Raw genomic sequence first — 18,661 nt, forward strand, 5'->3', positions numbered from 1 at the left:
AAATTTTTCGAAGGTTACTACTCTTATTAATTCTCACCACTTAAAAATAAAAAGTATAAAACATGTCTTTTATATTCATCCTTTACTTCCATTTTAACAAAAATAAACAACTAAAATGTTTCCAATTCCAACAGCATTATATAAATGAGATCCAATTTAACACTTCAGTGTGAAAAGTATCACATTAGACTGACATTATCAGCAGCAAAACAAGATTTTTCTCAAGGTCATAAAAATGGGCATGGACTTATGGACTGACCTGATATTTGGAGTGTCAGTTTACTTTTGGATTTGGAAGAGATCATAGTGTTTCGTAATATATCGCACCATAATACAAATAGTTTCAATATTTTACAGTAAAATGTCTGTGAATGAAGATACTATCAGTTTACCAACAGTTGATGATGATGATTATTAATATACTTATTAATTATTTTGTATTATTATAATTAAAATGACATGTAATATGTGTTAAACATTTTTTTAAATGAAATTATTTATTATAATAAAATTTTAATGTTTATATATATTCAAAATACTTATTTTAAAAAATTTTTAGAAAGAAAAAAAAAATACTAATTGAGACTGAGATTTGAACTCTGAACGACTTGGTGATAGCCAAGAATGATGTCAACCGAGCTGCTCAGCAGCTGCTGACCTAGCAAAACTTATTAGTACATAAGCTGAGCTCTAATTTTTAAAGGCCTTTTTCTTAAAATTGGCTGGCCATTGCACTTTCTTGTTTTGAGGATTGAACATCCTAAAGGAGTACTACCTATATACCAAGTCTCATCCCAAAGTGAATTTCCCAGGTTGTGCCCTCCCCTTGTAAGAGGCAATACTAAAATGTTTAGGAATCACACATCTAATTTGAATAAAACTGCAGTTATAATATACAACTCTATGAAAATTCTCTCGTAACTTCAGAAATTCTTAAAACTTAACTGTTCTGAGGATTTGTAAAATTAAAAGAGTATTATTTTTGTATATGTTTCTTTAGGAGATTTTTAAACTGTTGCACAGTGTGCACTCATTAATCTGAACTAATTATTACGTGGAATTTCTAATAGTAGCATTTTATATAAAGAGAAGTCTAAAAATTTTTTACATACTGTATATGTTTAAAATTCTTTTTTTTACTGTATTCTATGTTAAGGCACACAATGCATCTTAATTTTATGAATTATGACTTCTTTTAATTTCAATCCAATTTTTTTCTAAACGCATGTGGAAAAAATCCGAGTTGCATAACTTTCTGGCCATTGAGTTTTTTACAAAAAATCTTTTATATTAGTACGAAAAATAATTAAAATGTGTGGTGCCATCTGTTAATAGGTTTTGTTCTAAAAACTTTCTATAAACTGTTCAAATGTTTATGACCCAATACAGAGAAGACAAACAAGACTATAGCTACATTAGAAATTCCAAATATTAATTCCAGCTATTAGAATATTTTTTCGCAAAACCGTTTTTCCATTTTATAGTAATTAAAAATTCTAACTGAGGTAGAATATTAATATATAAAATTCCAAATATTTTGCTCATCAAGTTAATCGAATCAAATTTTATTATAATTTTTCTTAAATTATAAGCAATATCTTACATCTTGTAGCTGTATTTACATCTTGATATGGCACTGAGCAGTGCCATATCAAGATGTAAATACAATACACTCTTGCAAAATACATACTAATAAATGGGCAAAATATTTGGAATTTTATATATTAATATTCTACTTCAGTTAGAATTTTTAATTGCTATAAAATGGCAAAACGGTTAATTTTGAAGGTTTACAAGTTTTGCGAAAAAAGTACAAATGTGACTAATGAATAAAATCATTAAATCCTACCCTTATCGAGATCTGACACACGACACCTATCTATCTCCCCACTCCCCGGAGTTTTCACCACCAAACTTCAATAGCATCAATGCTCCTCGTGTACAAGTCACCATGCCAAATTTCGTTTCTTAATTTTTACCCAATCCTGAGATATTAAGCGAAATAGATGTGAACACACACACATCATGGAAATTTTTTGTCTTAGATCTCAATATGTGGAGATTTGAAAAAAAAACTTGGAAGGTCAAATTTGACACAATTCCATTGCTTTCCCTTATTATGTATACATAACAGCAGGAAAACTAAAATAAACAAAATTAGAGTGGAGTAGCAAGATATAAATACAGCTACAAGATGTAAGATATTGCTTATAATTTAAGAAAAATTATAATAAAATTTGATTCAATTAACTTGATGGGCAAAATATTTGGAATTTCTAATGTAGCTGTACAAATCAATTTTCTTTTTTTCTTTTATTTTCCCAATTGTTATTTTATTTACCTTTGTTATGTATACATAAGTTGTGTGTGTATCTCATTTAATATCTCAGGATGGGGTAATCTTTAAGTAATGAAATTTGGCATGGTAGCAACTGTATAAGTTGCATTGATGCAATTAAATTTTAGTGGTTAAAGGTTGAGGAGGTGAGAAGATAAAAGGTTACTGTGTGTCATATCTGGAGAAGGGTCAGACTTAATGAAGAAGTTTTCCAGTTACCATTTACAATTTTTTATGAAATTCACCACTACCCTCAAAATTAAGTTTTTTGCCATTCAATAATAATTAATTAATTTTAATTATTTACATGTAGATATAGAATTAAATTATAGCATTTAAAGTACAGTCTTAAAATATATGTAAATTCAATAATTCAACACAAGTTTATTTAAAATTAAAAATACAAAACTTTATTGCCAAGAAAAATATAAAATTTTGTACATGATTTTTTTTCTTTTTTGACTGGTGAATGTGGAGAAAAATCAACTACTGCTAGTAAAAAAATGGTTTTTGGTCTTTTACATGAAATACTGTATAAAACATGATTGTCTTGTATTTTAATGAAAAAAACATTAACTTTATATCTCACTAATGACTAGCTAATGATATAAAATGTATAAAAGTACTAACAGTAAAAATTTTATTTGAATAATACAATTGATAATAAATATAAACAACAAATTATAACATTTCAACTTCAAAAAATAGCTGCATAATTTTAAAAATGTGCATTAAGTACAATTTGTATGTAAAATTGTAAAAGTGATGATGGGACGGCGATTAACAACAATTTTATCAGGCACAATTTAAAAACGTAGATCAAAAAGTACCTATTTTAAAATATGTAATGGCACTTCTATTTTGATTAAAATATGGCAGAATAGTTTCAATAATGTCTCCATTTGTACAAAATTCATAAATAATAAAAGTCATTTAAAGGACAATAAATAATGCTATTGATCTACTATTTAAAATGTAGAATATTCTATCTCATATATTTCATACAAAAATGCAGTCTGTGGAAGACAAGCCCCGTGACATGATTTTATGTATAAACAGCAATATAACGAATCAACTAATTAATTGCTAGAAACTTAATAATATAACGATAGTATAACAAGATTAAAAACAAAACTTATTGGATTTCTTCTATACTAAGATCATCTTCGCTGTCCCAAGATGACGTTCCCTTTTTTGTCGAAGTCGATCCTTGAATTTCAGATTTGTCTATATGAAAAGAGTATTTATCAGAAAAGAAATGGAAACAAATGAAATTTATAATTTGTTATTTCATTGATGATATTTTCATTGGTATTATTTCTAATTGCTTACCTTTTTTCGAAGTACTCCATGCATTTGAATTCAATACTTTTGATGTAATATCAGTTTTGTAAGTTTGTCTAATTAAATGATATATTTAAGTTATATTCATATATACCATATATAACAATGTTTTAAGTGAGTGACACAATTAAAATGAATTCACCAGTTTATTTTTGATGCTTTATGCAGACTGATATTGAAGAATGATACTAACATCAAATTTATCTTAAATTTTTTATAAATTATATAATATACTCCAGTGTTTTGTGACACTCATCACATATTTTTGTAATTTATAACAGACTGCCAATAACAGCTTTTTATAAAACAGTGTTTCTCAATCAGGGACCACAGAACATTTCAAGGTGAGCCACAAGCCAAAAATCAACTTTTGGGATGCCATAGAAAACTCGAGAGGGGCCACAGTCAGAATAAAATATTAAAATTATATGAAAACATGAACCTTCAATAAGTAAATTATTAGAGAAATGTATGTAAATTATTAAAATACAGTAGCGTGCTGTCATTGGAAGCGATGGAAGCGCTGCTTCCACCTTCCAATGACCTTCCCTTGTATTTAATAAAATATAAATTTTCATATTTTAACGTACTTTGAATTAATTAAAATTAATATTTTATTATAACTGCAGTATGTTTCTTTTACAAATTTCTATACTACATGTGAAAAAAAAACGATAAGATTGCTATTGTATATTCGAATAATTCAGTGGCGGAAGGAATGTCGAAACCGGGTCGGTTTCCAATCAGCCAGATTATATAGGCATTGGCACATGCGGTTTACAGAGCACCAACCTCACCTGGTTTAGCTGGTAGAAGCAACACACGCACAAGGCATCCAATTTTATATCCCAGACTGGTTCTGAGCTGTTAGCCGCCTTGCTTGTCAGCTTTCAAGCAGCCAGATTATAGGCATTGACGCATGTGCTTTACAGAGCACCAACGTCACCCAGTTTAGCTGGGAGAAGCAACACACACATAAAGCATCCAATTTTATATCCAGGACCAGTTGTGGGCTGTTAGCCACCTGCCTGCTAGATATTTGGCCGCCCTCACCCGATTATGTGAATCGTGAGTAGACTAGATCAACGGCGGGCAACCCCGGCCCACGGGCCAGCTACAGCTCGCGAAAAGTTTCTATCCAGCCCACGAGATCTTTAATAGATTATTAAATTGGAAAAATAACTAATTAATAGTTTTTTTCCAATTTAATAATCTATTAAATCTATTTCCAATTTAATAGTTAATAATCTATTCTTTGTAATTTCGAAACAATAAGAGAAATAAATGTAGTAATTAACTTTTTATTTATTTATTTCATATTTGCAGACTAAAAAAATTACAAGTCACAAGAAGGCATCAATTAACTACTATGGCCTGCGGAAAAAACGTAAAATTTATTCTGGCCCATGTTATAAAAAAGGTTGTCACCCTAGACTAGATTTATAACTTAACCCAACCGATAGGAATTTACTGGCATGTTTTTATGATAGTTCTGTATAGTTGACAGGAGTTAAAAAAAAAATCCATTAAAATATTTGATATATTTATTCTGCGTTTATTCTGCTCTCCCCTCTTATATTACTTACGGATTTCAATGTTAAACCGGTGATATTACGATTATAGTATGTCCCATCTGTAAGGGAATGCAGAAAAAACGTGTACAATTCTAGTACAGTGTTAAATAATTAACTGTTACTTTGGCAGCATCATTTACAACCAAATTTAATGAATGAGACGTACAAAGTACAAAAAAAGCTCTAGAATTTATTTTCCTTAAATTTACGATTTATATATCCGTTGTCATAAAAATTTGTCTTTCCAATGTTTTCCCAAGACTACAGATATTCAAGTACAAAGTAACTGGTTTCGACTTATTTCTACTAAGAAGTAGTTAAATAATTAAGAGATTAGGGAATGGGGACATAAATAAAACCCTGCCGAAAGAGCCAGAATTTTACTTAAACAAAAGCTTAACCCAACCAATCACTAGCTCAGTACAGTGGGGAACTGATTTCAGTGTACACCTGGTATTAAAACGAAATTAGAAAACAAATGACTATTAAGTTTAACATAGTTAGATTTTTACAGCTATGGTGAGAAACATTTAAAATTTACAATGGCCTGTCACGTCCTTTGAGACATACTAGTGATGTGACAAAAGAGGCATTTGACATTGACCGGTATCAGCACCTTTGGGATTTGGCAACCTGTGTGCATGCACACAGGTTGCCAAATCGTACCACATAGGTTGCACACCTACCAGGACGTCTCTGATTCCATTCATTAGCCACTCGTAGGGAGCTATTTCACTAAGTGGATTGTTTTAAGATTTAAAAAGTAAAGAATATTTTGTTATTTTTATGTACGTCTCTTCACAAAGTTATATTTAATTATAAGTTTCTTTAAAAGTATATTCATACAATTGAAGAATTTTTTTTACTAGGCATGTATATTCATCACACATTTTGTTTTGCCAAGTAAGTTTTCTTTTATAATTTTAATTTTAGCCCTTATATGGTGGCTAGTGATTAAAAAATTTATTTTAAAAAGTTTAGGCTCAAGACCGTATAATGAAAAAGAAAACATTATTAAAAGAGAAAGACCAATGCCTAAATTAAATATAAATACGTCGACAAAAAAATTTTGACATTTTGATGATAAAATTTATGACAAATGACGATTCTTTCGTAAAATTGAAGCAATTTGGAAATCAAAATAGAATAGAATTTAACATTGGTAGATAATATAAAATAAATATTGAAAATTATAACAAGATAATTATGATTAATAGATATATCTAAATTAATAGATGTTATAGGGGAAGGTCATCTAGTACCGGACACCTAAGCTTTTCCTATATTATAAAAATATTTTATAGCTCAATTGGTCCAGATTACATTCCATACAAAACTTCATTGTCTTATAAAAACACTTGATTAATATTTTTATCTTAGAAAAATGAGTTTTACACTTTTTACAGTCATTAGATTTTTACCAAGTTCAAATGTAGAGGGTTGTATCGGACATGACAAAAATCTGCAAGAAGAGAATTATTTTGGTTTTTCAAACAACTTTTTATTATTAGGTGGAGTTATTATTGAGAAATTTATAAAAGTACAAATTATAGATTGTAAAACTAAGTTAATATATGAGAAGAAAGTGGTATAAATACGAAAAATTAAAAAATTATTAGTCTGAAAATTTAACAATTCGTTTTAATGACAAATGTATTTTGTGTTTATTCTTATCAATTTTAAACTGTTTCCGATACAACTCGTAACATATCTTGTCCGATACAACCCGCAACATCATAAAACAAAACATAGGTTACCGCATACGTATTAGTAAGCTTAAGGAGATTTCCGGCCTACAAGTTAAAGAACAATAAAGGTTGTTTTCTACAATAAACATAAAAACAACTTATTTTCATTTTCAAGCAAGCTATGACAACCAGAAGTCATCTTCGTTCACTCAAAACACTATTAAAACTACCAAATTTTCTGCCACGTGTCAACAACACAACTGATTGACTAAATATGGCGGGAATCTGAACTTTTTTTATTCACCCAACATGCTGGTATCTTCAGAGGTTCTGTCACAAATATTAGAAACAATGCTTGTCCGATACTAGACGACCTTCCCCTATGTTTTTTCTCAAAGCAAGAATTGGCATTTAGAGGGCATAGGGAATTTATTGAATCTAATAAGAAAGTTCAATATAATTACCTCTGTTATTTATTAAGTACGTCAGATAATCTATTGAAAATACATTTAAAGTATACGGTTTTTACTGGCTTATCGAACAAACGAATACGAACGGGCCCTGACGAGCAATTAATTAATTGCCCATGTAAGTCGGTTTCTTACAGAAACACAGCTTCCCTATCATCAAATGTCACGACACGCCACTGTTAAAATATCAAATTTACTTTTGTATTTTATTTAAAGATAAAGACATTTTGAACCTAAAATGTTTTATTTATTATCAGACAATATACATCCATTTGTTTCTTGTAAATGAAAGCACATTGAATCTTGCACATGTATGCAAGATTCAATGTGCTTTCATTTTTTTTTTTTGAAAAGATGTTTACTACTAAAATGTAGACTTATTGCTTATAGATGTATAGAGTGCCTATACAGTGAAACTTCAATTTAGTACAATGATTTGTTTTCCTGTGAAATTGGTTTAAAATTGAGTGTGGAGCTAAACTTAAATATATTTTAAAAATAGCAATTATATGGACCATTTATTTTGAAAGTGGTGTAAGTCCATTTTTGGAAAAAAGTGAGAAATCACATAATATACATACAATTTAGTGTGAACTTTTTTATAAACAGTTCACACTTAGCATTTTAAAATAACCATAGGCTTTGATCAATTAAAAACTTGTCAGTATATGACATTGCGTAACCATTGATTTTCTGCAGTCTAATTAAGAACTTGGGCTGTCCATAAATTACATCTGCATTTTTCTTGAAATTTTTACTCTCCTCCCTCTTGTCCCAGCTTGTCCAAGTTTTTGTAACCCCTTTCCATCTTTGGACGTCCAACATGACTCAACTCCTGTTAAAACCTTCATCACTTTATGAATGATAGATACCATAAGTAGAAATGAAACATACAAGAAACTTTGAAATAAATATAATAAAATGCATAAACTCTATAAAATTTAATGAAATAAATGGATGTCTACTAATGCTCAACACTCTCTTGTCCGACTTGTCTTAAGGGAGGAGGTTAACCCCCTCCCTCCCTTCCAGTGTGGACATCATTTATGGACAGCCCCTTATAACAGAGGAGTAAAACTATGAATATTACCAACAAATATACAATTTGATGGAATGGAAAAAAATCTAAACGAAAAGCAGTGTCTAATGGTAAGCTCATAATAATGATAAACTTATTGTAAAATAGTTTAACAATAAGTAAATATTTTTAATGTTCAGAATAAACAACACTACTTTATTTCTTGTTATTATATATAAACAAAATCAGAATAAAACACTATGTGCTTCAAGTGAAATTGAGTTTTGCATAATAGAAATTTAATGAATTTTATAGTTCGATATTTATGAAAGTGGTTTATGCAATCAACTTAATATTTTTAAAGTCATAGAAACATTGCCAAACTTAGTACACTTTATTTATATTTTTGAATCAACTAAAATGCAAATATTTAAATATCTCAAAAGAAGAAAAAATGGACTTATACCACTTTCAAAATAAACAGTCCATATACAGTAATACCTCAGGTTCACACATTTTGAATTTGAAGATTGAAAGTTATGTGATTTAATATTAATGTACCCTACTGTACCGTGTTGCCTGAAATGCAAAAATGTATCAAAACGAACTACTATTATGGAGGGGCCACAGAAAAATATTAAGCTCAAAAGGAGCCATAGATCAAAAAAGGTTGAGAAACACTGGTCTAAAATGTTGTTTGCAGTTATTTGGTCTATATATAAAAAATATTTGATACAAATTTTATCAGAGTGAGGCCAATATAGTTTATTATATTAGATATTCACTGGGATTGATACGGACACCTCAAATATATTTACTAATTGATTTGACTCTAAGCTATTGAATCATTTTAATTGTATTACCTTAAGTTTTTTCACAATTTTCACTTACATTTGTGTTTCGAAAGTTTTAAACTCTTTTTCTGGTGATGACAGAGAAATATCATCATCATCATCATCATCATCAAATTTTTCTTGCTGGAAAATAAAATTATCTGTTATAAGAATATCAACACTAACATATATCTACATCAGTTGCATAAGAATACATACTTCAGAAGCTATCTGACTTGCAAAAATTCCTTTTGGTGTAACATCAATAGCACCGGGTGGAGGTTTGGAATTCCTTCCCATCAATTGATTTTCGATCGACTGTGTTAATTTTGTGACCCGTTCACCCGAAGGAGGTTTTACACGAATTGGCTGATACTGATTTATGCCCATATCGTCGTCGTCATCCTCTGCTTCAGAACTAGAAATTTTTGAATAAGTTTTCTTTTTTATTTGTTGAAAATTATAATAATTTACTCTCTTATAAATTAATAGAAAAGAATATACCTTTCTGAGCTTTCTACATACGAATCACTTAATTCTGAATCTTCACTGGATGTCTTTTCATCTTCGAAAGACACTCGTTTAGGTTCAGTTAACGATTTGCGTGGGGCGGGTTGCACTTCTTTTAGGATTTTTAATATTGAAGAATTTTCTTCCTCAATGCTTTCACTATTACTGCTGTCTTCTTTCTGCATTTGACTGAAAACAGAATATGAGATCAACTTATTTGTTTGTTTCAATTTTTCACAGTAAAAAATATATATTTCGAATTCTGAATGTCATCTGGATGAAAAAGCGATCTAAATTATTTTTATATCTGATATTTATCTTGAAGTTATAAAGAAATATTTCTTTTAAAATGAAATTAAAATCATTTTTTCATTACAGAACTAATATACTTAAGTATAATGTTTAAAGATGCTTATTTGTAAAGAATTGTTTGTTGGTAAATGTATATTATATATTTATTTAATTTTTTTGTGTGTGTTTAGAAAACATATTTAATACTATTTTCTATATTTGTTTAAAAAGTCTACATATTTACATCTTTTAATTTTAAAATATTTTAAATTTAATTAAGCTTAAAAAACTTGTATGCAAATTTATATCAAAAGTATGTCTAAAGATTTATAGAAAATCAATATATAATATATTAAAATCAATATATCAAAATCATAATTCATTCTCACAAGAAAAGTGATACAATGGTCTTAATTTTAAAAATTCTGTATTATAAACTATTGTAAACTTTATAATATAAAACTAAAAATTTAAAAAAAAACTAAATTTTTCATATTTATGATTCCTTTATATTAAAGATATATTTTCAGAAATATACTTTGTCATAATCCCAGAATTTTCTCAATAACTCACATATTAATCTTACCTTCATTACAGAAAACTAGCTTTTGAGTCAAAATGACAATAAACCTCCAAAAATATTTAAAGAAAATAATTAAGTTATATCCTTTCTTGTGAAGTATGCTATTTTAAGAACAATTTATATATGGTTACTTTATTAAATTGACAAAAACTTACCCTTTAACAGGCATATGTTGAACAAGAGGACTCTGAGATTTATTTGGATTTTCTATGCAAGATTTTTTTAATATGGAATGATCTAGTTTTGGAGAAGAATCATATTCAGGTGCAAATGAATAAGATGTCTTTGGTGAGGATGTTTTTATATATGGATGAGTAAATTTTGGCGACGTATCAAAAGAATCTATTCTAGAATTGTGTGCTTTTGGGGATAACAAAGAAGAAACAAAATGATGTGATTTTAATATTGGGCTTTGTTTCAATACTGCACTCTTCCCAGTATAGTTTTCTTTATCTAAAAAAATATTGATCATGTAAATAAATAATTGAAATATATTTTAATTTTATATTCTTTATATAATTATTAAATTACAATCATTTATTTACTACATAAAGAACACTATTTTAAATAAAAAATATAGACTTCCAGTATAAATTTATAATAGGCTATTTATATTCTGTACACTTACTTGTTTTTAAATATTCATAAATATGATAACAACACTTTCATATGAAAACATTTAAAATTTCTGTTTGTATCCTTGACTACTTTGGACCTTGTTTATTAATAGGACTTATTACACTGGTGTAGTTTCCGTTTAGCAAATAGAGATCTTACTCAAAAAAACATTTTGACTAAGATCTCCTCTATTTGCTAAACAGAAACTACACCAGTGTAATAAGTCCTATTAATAAACAAGGTCCAAATTAGTCAAGGATACAAACAGAAATTGATAAGAGTAAGGACATAGAGGCAAAAAGAATTATTGTTGTTAAAATATTTAATATTAGAAGTAATGAACTATTGCTGGCTTAACAGCATCGTAAAAGAAAATAGTCCTATTCATAAATAACTTATTTTAAAGTACTGCTGATTATGCTTGAATTGAATACATTTATTTATTTAATTGTATGTAATTTTATCTTTTCAAAGTAGAGTTTAGCTTTCAGCAAATACGATCTTGATTTTATGTTTTAAATTTAATTAAGTTACAATTATTCAATTTACAAAAATTTTGGCAGAGAACATACTTTTATATTTCTTAGTATGCTTAAATAGTCATCTATATAAACAAAGAGTGATAAAATAAGAGAGATACATTATTTAAAATTTTAATTATGCTTTCCTTAATTTAACTTTCTTAACTCTTAATTTTCAACATATTTCACTATACTAGTATATTATACTAGTGTTTTATTATTCAGAAAATTGTTACTGAACTTTGTTATCTCTTATCTGTAGAATGGATGCCAAATACATTGTCTGGACAAATTTATTTTCAGTTATTTCTGCATCAAGTTAGCATCAAAATAAATACATATCAATTTAGGTCATGCAATATAATAAGCAGATCTGTACATTTTGAAATTTAGGAAGCAAATAACATGCAGTTATATTAAAAAAAATAAATTGTTTTCAAAATGTTTATTTTATTAGTTTAAATAATTTTTAGACATTTCTATTGTATTTCTGATACAAAGGATTTAGATAAAAATTTTTCTACATTTTGTATGTATTAATGTAACCTGTGTGTGCTGGTGCCTTTCAAAACAAAATTACATAAAATTAAATCATTTTGTTTTGGTTTAATTATAGAATCTTTCCAATTCTGTAGTTCTGTTACAAATCTTTGAAAATACTTTCAATGAATACAAAAAATATCAAGAATAAGGTTTTTATATACAGGTATATCTCGCCTTATGTCGGTAATTGGTTCCAGGAGAGGCGACGTAAGTAGAATTTACTTGTGTAGTTACAACGTAAGTCAAAACTATGGTGGAAATGCCAATAATGAGCACTTAAAGACCACTAAATAAGACAACACAGAATGATGTTTTCATCTTTCATTCTCTAGGATTTATGATGATTATATTAACATTTACTGTAAATGTACATATTTTAATATGATTTTATGTGCTTTTAACACTTTTCTAGTGATATTACAACTTTAATATTTGTGGTGAACGAATGTAAAGTCGAATAAAATGACTTGATTTTCATTTTTCCATATACTTTTTTGACAAATGACGTATAATCGAGAACGACGTAACTCGAGGTATACCTGTACGTGGAAGATCTCAAGACAAATTTAACAGAAATTTGTGTAAAACATGTAGAGAAAGAGTATGTGGTGAACAACTGAACAAAATTTGTGTAAACTGATGAAAAATAACAAAAACTATTTTGTCATTTTCTGCTCCACTTTCATAATATAAAACTGTCATCTAGTAATATATTGATTTTATCTTATTAAAACATTGTACAGAACATATTTATATATAATAATGTATTACAAAAAGAAACAGGTGTAAACTTATTGAATGATAAAAATAACTGACACCTTCACTCATGCCATGAAATACATCAGAAATCATAGTACAACTGTCAAAGGGTTAACCCGTATAACTTGGCCCATGCTAAACTGATGACATTTATTTATAATGCAATATCTTATAGCAATGGTCAGCAACCGGTGGTCTGTGGAGAAATTTGGACATTGATCAACAGAAGGTTACGCGAAGTATTACGAAAGAAATGCAAAATGCGTAGTTACTATTTTCACTTATTGGGGGTTTTTTATTCGAATCTAAAATCAAATATGAAGCGACTGCTATCAATAAATAATAAACAATAAACAATATTGTGAGTGCGATTGTCATCCTTCATGAAAAAGCGCTAAGAATCCATAAACTTGTTTCAAATAAGCAGAAATGAACTTTTTTATGATCATTATTCGACAGATTTTGTATTGTTTAAAAAAATTCATGATAGTGGTCCGAGGGATTCAGAATTGTGAGTTTAATGGTCTGTGAGGTCAGAAAGGTTGCCGACCTCTGTCTTATAGCATACAAACACTTACCTATTTAATGTTATTTGTTATTAATATTAAATCCATAATCATAGGGCACATTAAGTGATATTGAAATACTCGTAAATCACAAATCTATATATGTATATATATCATAAAAATGCAGATATCTACGGTTACAAAATAATTTGACTTTAGTTGCTTGGATGACAATGGTCACCCAGGAATATAAATTTCAATATTTCAAAAAAACCATAAAATGTTTAGGTAAAAACAATATGGCTACTTACTGTCTTACTGTTAAAATAAAGACAGGAAGCTAAGCAAATCCAGGTAAACGGGTGCCAATGTATGTCAACCATTGGTTTTATCATCCATGTTAATTTTCCAATTCAATAATTTTCAAATAGTTGATGAAAATATCAAAAGTAATTTCAAAATTCTTTTAACCATTAAAAATTAAAATGCAATAATCAACATGTATTTGGCAATACATAATTTTTCAAAATTGAAATTTCGTCTATTCAAGGTCAGTTTTGCTTATAAGGAAACCGTTCCTTGTACGAGGGCTGTTTGGAAAGTTCGCGGCCTTGCCTGTATGCGGCGCTGCAATCAATTTAATTTTTGGCGGGAATTATTCATACATCTTTGCTAAAGATACAATACCAATTTCCGCTTGATTTGTCGTAAAGTTTTGCCACGACCACTTAGCAGATAGTTAGTGTGCAAGTGCTTTGTGAAAAATGGAGAAGACAGAGACTCGTGCGGTCATAAAATACCTGACGAAAAAAGGGTTGACCCCATCTCAAATCAAAGCTGACATGGATGAAGTTTTGGGAGAGTCTGCTTCTTCGTACACCACTGTGAAAAAATGGACAGCCCTTTTTAAATCTGGCAGAGAGAGTGTGGAAGATGACCCTTGCAGCGGATGGCCATCAACTGCTGTCACTGAAGAAAATATCGACAAAGTTCACGATTTTGTGTTAGCAGATCGCCGTTTGAAAACGCGTGAGATAGCTGAGACAACAGGCATCTCTGTCGACCGAGTGCACCACACCTTAACCGAAAATTTGGGTATGACGAAGGTCTCAGCAAGGTTGTTGCTGCATCTGCTGACCGCTGAGCAAAATTGTGTTCGCACTTTGATGTCAAAGGAGTGTTTGGACTTCTACCAGAAAAATCCACAGGATTTCTTGCATTGGTTTGTGACTACTGATAAAATGTGGATCCATTACTACACTCCTGAAACAAAAGAACATCGAAGCAGTGGAAACACCACAGTTTGCCACCACCAAAGAAGGCAAAGACAGTTCCATCAGCGGGGAAAGTGATAGCTTCTGTTTTTTGGGATGCTAAAGGCATCATTTTTATTGACTACCTAGAAAGAGGAAAGACCATCAATGCTGTCTATTACTGTGAACTTTTGGAAAAACTGAAGAAAGAAATCGAAGAAAAGAGGCAACACTTGAAGAAGAAAAAGGGTTCCGTTCCACCACGATAATGCACCTGCATATTCCACCAGAATCTCTGAACAAAAGATAAACAAACTTTGCTTCCAATTAGTTCCACATCCACCGTACTCACCTGATTTGGCCCCCAGTAACTTCCACCTTTTCCAAACCTAAAAAAATTTTTGGCTGAAAAGAGATTTCACTCAAATGACGAAATCATTTCTGAAGTGAATGAGTATTTTGCACACCTTGACAAATCGACCTATTGTGATGGCATAAAAAAGCTAGAACATCACTGGAATAAGTGCATTGCTAATAAAGGAAACTATATTGAAAAATAAAAAAGTTTTAACATTATTTTGTTTGTTGTTCTATTTGAGGCCGCGAACTTTTCGAACAGCCTTCGTATATATATTTAGACTAGAAAAGGGTTTATTTTTATATTAAAGACATAAATAATTCAAGTATTTCTCAAAACATCACATAATAAACATTTAGTTTTAAGTTTACTTGAAATGTCATTTTAATGATATAATTATACACAAAGATATTTATTTATTCTCAATTACAATAAGTAAAGTCTTGCAACAATAGGTTTCCTCCCCCTCAATAACAGTAAACCCCAATTAAAATACATAAAATACAACTAACTAAAAAGAAAAATAATTAACAATTTTATAATAATCATTTACAGGCCTTTTTGAAAGGGGAATAGTCAATGTGAAGTAAATATTTGGAATTAACAATATCTTGTTAAATGTGGTAAAAATTGAACTTTGAGAAAGAGATAATCTAAAAAAAAAAAAAAAAAAAAAAGGTGTAAAGATGCTTGAAAAATTGCAATTATTGCATAAGGGAACTCTTCAGCTAAGCCAATCATATGTCACATAACTGTTGTAATATCTATGGTATAATAATTGCTCAAAATATTTTATATGATATTTAAATGATAAGGAAGTCCCAATGTGGACATAACAACGTTAGGGTGGCTGGTAAAAGGTAAGTTACAAAATTTATTTAAGGTGAGGTATATTTTATTAAGTTCTATATTTAAATGAAGAAACAATTCTAAAAATAGTTTAGTTTCTAGAATTGACAATTATATGAATATTGTACAGAAAAAATTTAGTAACATACAATTAAGTACTATTTAATTATCTTATAATTATATGAAGTAACTTTAAAAAGATATATTTATTTATCTATATATATTAAATTGTATCCAGAAAATTTTAGAATAGTAAAAAATGTAAAGATTAGAAATTAAAAAAGAAATATTCTTGTTACCATATTTTGATAAATACAGTAAAATTTAATATGTAAGAAGTGAAAACATCATCTAAAAATACAATCTTAGAAATTATTTTTACCTAAATAACCACATATTTTATATATATATATATATATATATTTATAATTTATATTAATATATATATATACACTGTACTTTTGCATATAAATGGGAGACATGCATGCCAGTTAAACTGCAACTAAAATATAAAATTAATAAGATCTGGCAAAACTAGTTGTTAATTAAACATTAAAGAAAAACATTCTTCCGAGTACAATAAAATAATAACATTGTAATTTGACTGACTTAAATAAAGTTTTAAATTTTCCATTTTTTATTTTTATGATTAAATTTCAAAAATTTCAGATCAATTGACAAACATTTATATTTAAGTTTCATATCAGTATTTGATAGTAAATGTTAAGCAATGAAGAATAAATATTCTTTGACCAAATTTATAAAAATTCTTGCATCATGGGTCAAACCAGTATGCTTAAATAAATAAATAAAAATAAATATAAAAAATTCTTTGTTTTAATATTTAGCTTTTGTTTGCAAAGTGAAATATTAAAATGATTTGCTTTTTTGGTGAGAATGATGAATATTTCAATATTATTTTTTATTTAGTGATGTAAGAGATTATTTTTTGATTTTTAATAGTATTTTTGCAAGGAAGCAAACAAATTGAAGGATTTCTCAATTAATTAAAAATTTTTCTACAAAGTATGTTCAAACATTATAAAGGAAGATTAACTAATGGCTGACAAAAATAAATATTTAATTTATTTGGGAATAATACTAGTTATGATAGCATATTTCAATAATAATAATAATAATAATCAAATTCCTTAATATATTCCTTCAATAACCAATTTTCTTACATTAATTTCAATGAAATTTTTCAACACTGCATAACCTTGGCACCACATTTTAATTCACATTTTCAAAATATCTTTCAAAGAATATATTGAAGATTAATGATATATCACATTATAATTACAGTGATATTCTATACTTATAGAATAAACTATATATAGGAATAGTATATGTCATTAATATGTAGTCTTTATAGAATAAATAGTATAATTTACTGTTTGATTTTAATTAAGCTATTACTATGTAAGCAAAGAAAATTATAGAACTATATAGTTTAAAAAATAATTGAAAGCTAATCTTTATTTTCTAGAATATTAGAGTTATTAGAGTTAAGGTTATAATTTTACAATTGAAAAATTATTACCTGGAAAACTTTTTACATGTTGAGATTTTTCTTCTAAAGCCTTTAATGAATCATTTGCTAGGTGATTTATGACATTTTCATAACAATCTCGTATGTTACTGAATTTTTCATATTTCTAAAATATAGTATGTACCGGTAATAATATTAATAGATAGTACCGGCATACTATCTATTAATATTTACAAATAAAAACAGAGTAAGTGAATTATTTCAACACCTTACTTCAATTAAAGCATCTCTCTCTGTTTTACTAAATTTATTTCCTTCATGAAAAAGCTTATTGTTTATTGTCTTGGCATTCTGAAAAAGTAAGTGCATATCAGTTTTGTTTTCAAACAATACATTAATTTTGTTTATTCCATTACAATAATAATTATTATTAAAAAAAATATTAAAAAAAAGGCTTAATATCACAAGTCTCCAGAATACAAATAAATAATTAGAAATGAAATGCATAGTAGCAAATCGTTTATATGTAAGATTATGTAGAGATTTGTATATAATCTTACATAAAATTATATATATACATAATCTTCATGTGCTATCAGATTCTGAATATGCTGCCTGAGAAAAATAGATTAATATTTATATTATTAAAATTAAACTAACTGGATCAATCCCATATGATTGTAATTTATCTTCAAGTAAACCACTGAGTTCGGTTCGAAGTCCATTCAATAAATCAGGTTGAGATTTTAAAGCTGCTTTAACTCTATGATTTTTTGATCTATAATCTTCTCTCACAGGTTGGCTAAAAAAATTGTAAAATAAAGTTGTTTATTTTTTTAATATGATTTATATTTATTGTATTATGACATGTTATATTTTACAAATGTTCAAATAATAATATTTTTGGAATACATATAAAATTTAAACTGATTACTTTCATTTGATTGTTTCTTTAAATAAATTTTCTTCCTTTTGAAAGTACCCAAATTACATCAGATACAGATAATTGTAGAGAATACTTCTTATATATACAGTATTTACTTCTAAACTATAAATATTTTAGAGGTTCTACATTGTACCACTAAATTGTTTATAGCTGTTTTAAGTTCATGC

General features: G+C 28.0%; 1 protein-coding gene across 1 annotated transcript in view; it reads right to left on the bottom strand.

Moving 5' to 3' along the window:
• Positions 1–2,721: 2,721 nt before the first annotated feature.
• The window catches only part of LOC136980463 (cilium assembly protein DZIP1L-like), a 35,680-nt gene continuing 19,740 nt past the window's right edge, over positions 2,722–18,661 (bottom strand). Inside the window, exons 13-21 of the mRNA XM_067276572.1 lie at positions 18,209–18,350; positions 17,822–17,899; positions 17,600–17,714; positions 10,805–11,102; positions 9,770–9,964; positions 9,485–9,683; positions 9,324–9,409; positions 3,671–3,738; positions 2,722–3,565 (exon numbers count right to left, since the gene is read on the bottom strand). Coding sequence (XP_067132673.1) covers positions 3,474–3,565; positions 3,671–3,738; positions 9,324–9,409; positions 9,485–9,683; positions 9,770–9,964; positions 10,805–11,102; positions 17,600–17,714; positions 17,822–17,899; positions 18,209–18,350 — 1,273 coding nt within the window. The 3' untranslated portion in view covers positions 2,722–3,473. The remainder of the gene's footprint in view (positions 3,566–3,670; positions 3,739–9,323; positions 9,410–9,484; positions 9,684–9,769; positions 9,965–10,804; positions 11,103–17,599; positions 17,715–17,821; positions 17,900–18,208; positions 18,351–18,661) is intronic.

The sequence above is a fragment of the Centruroides vittatus genome, unplaced genomic scaffold, assembly GCF_030686945.1.
Source record: "Centruroides vittatus isolate TY-2023 unplaced genomic scaffold, ASM3068694v2 contig_7, whole genome shotgun sequence".
Classification (NCBI taxonomy): Eukaryota; Metazoa; Arthropoda; class Arachnida; order Scorpiones; family Buthidae; genus Centruroides; species Centruroides vittatus.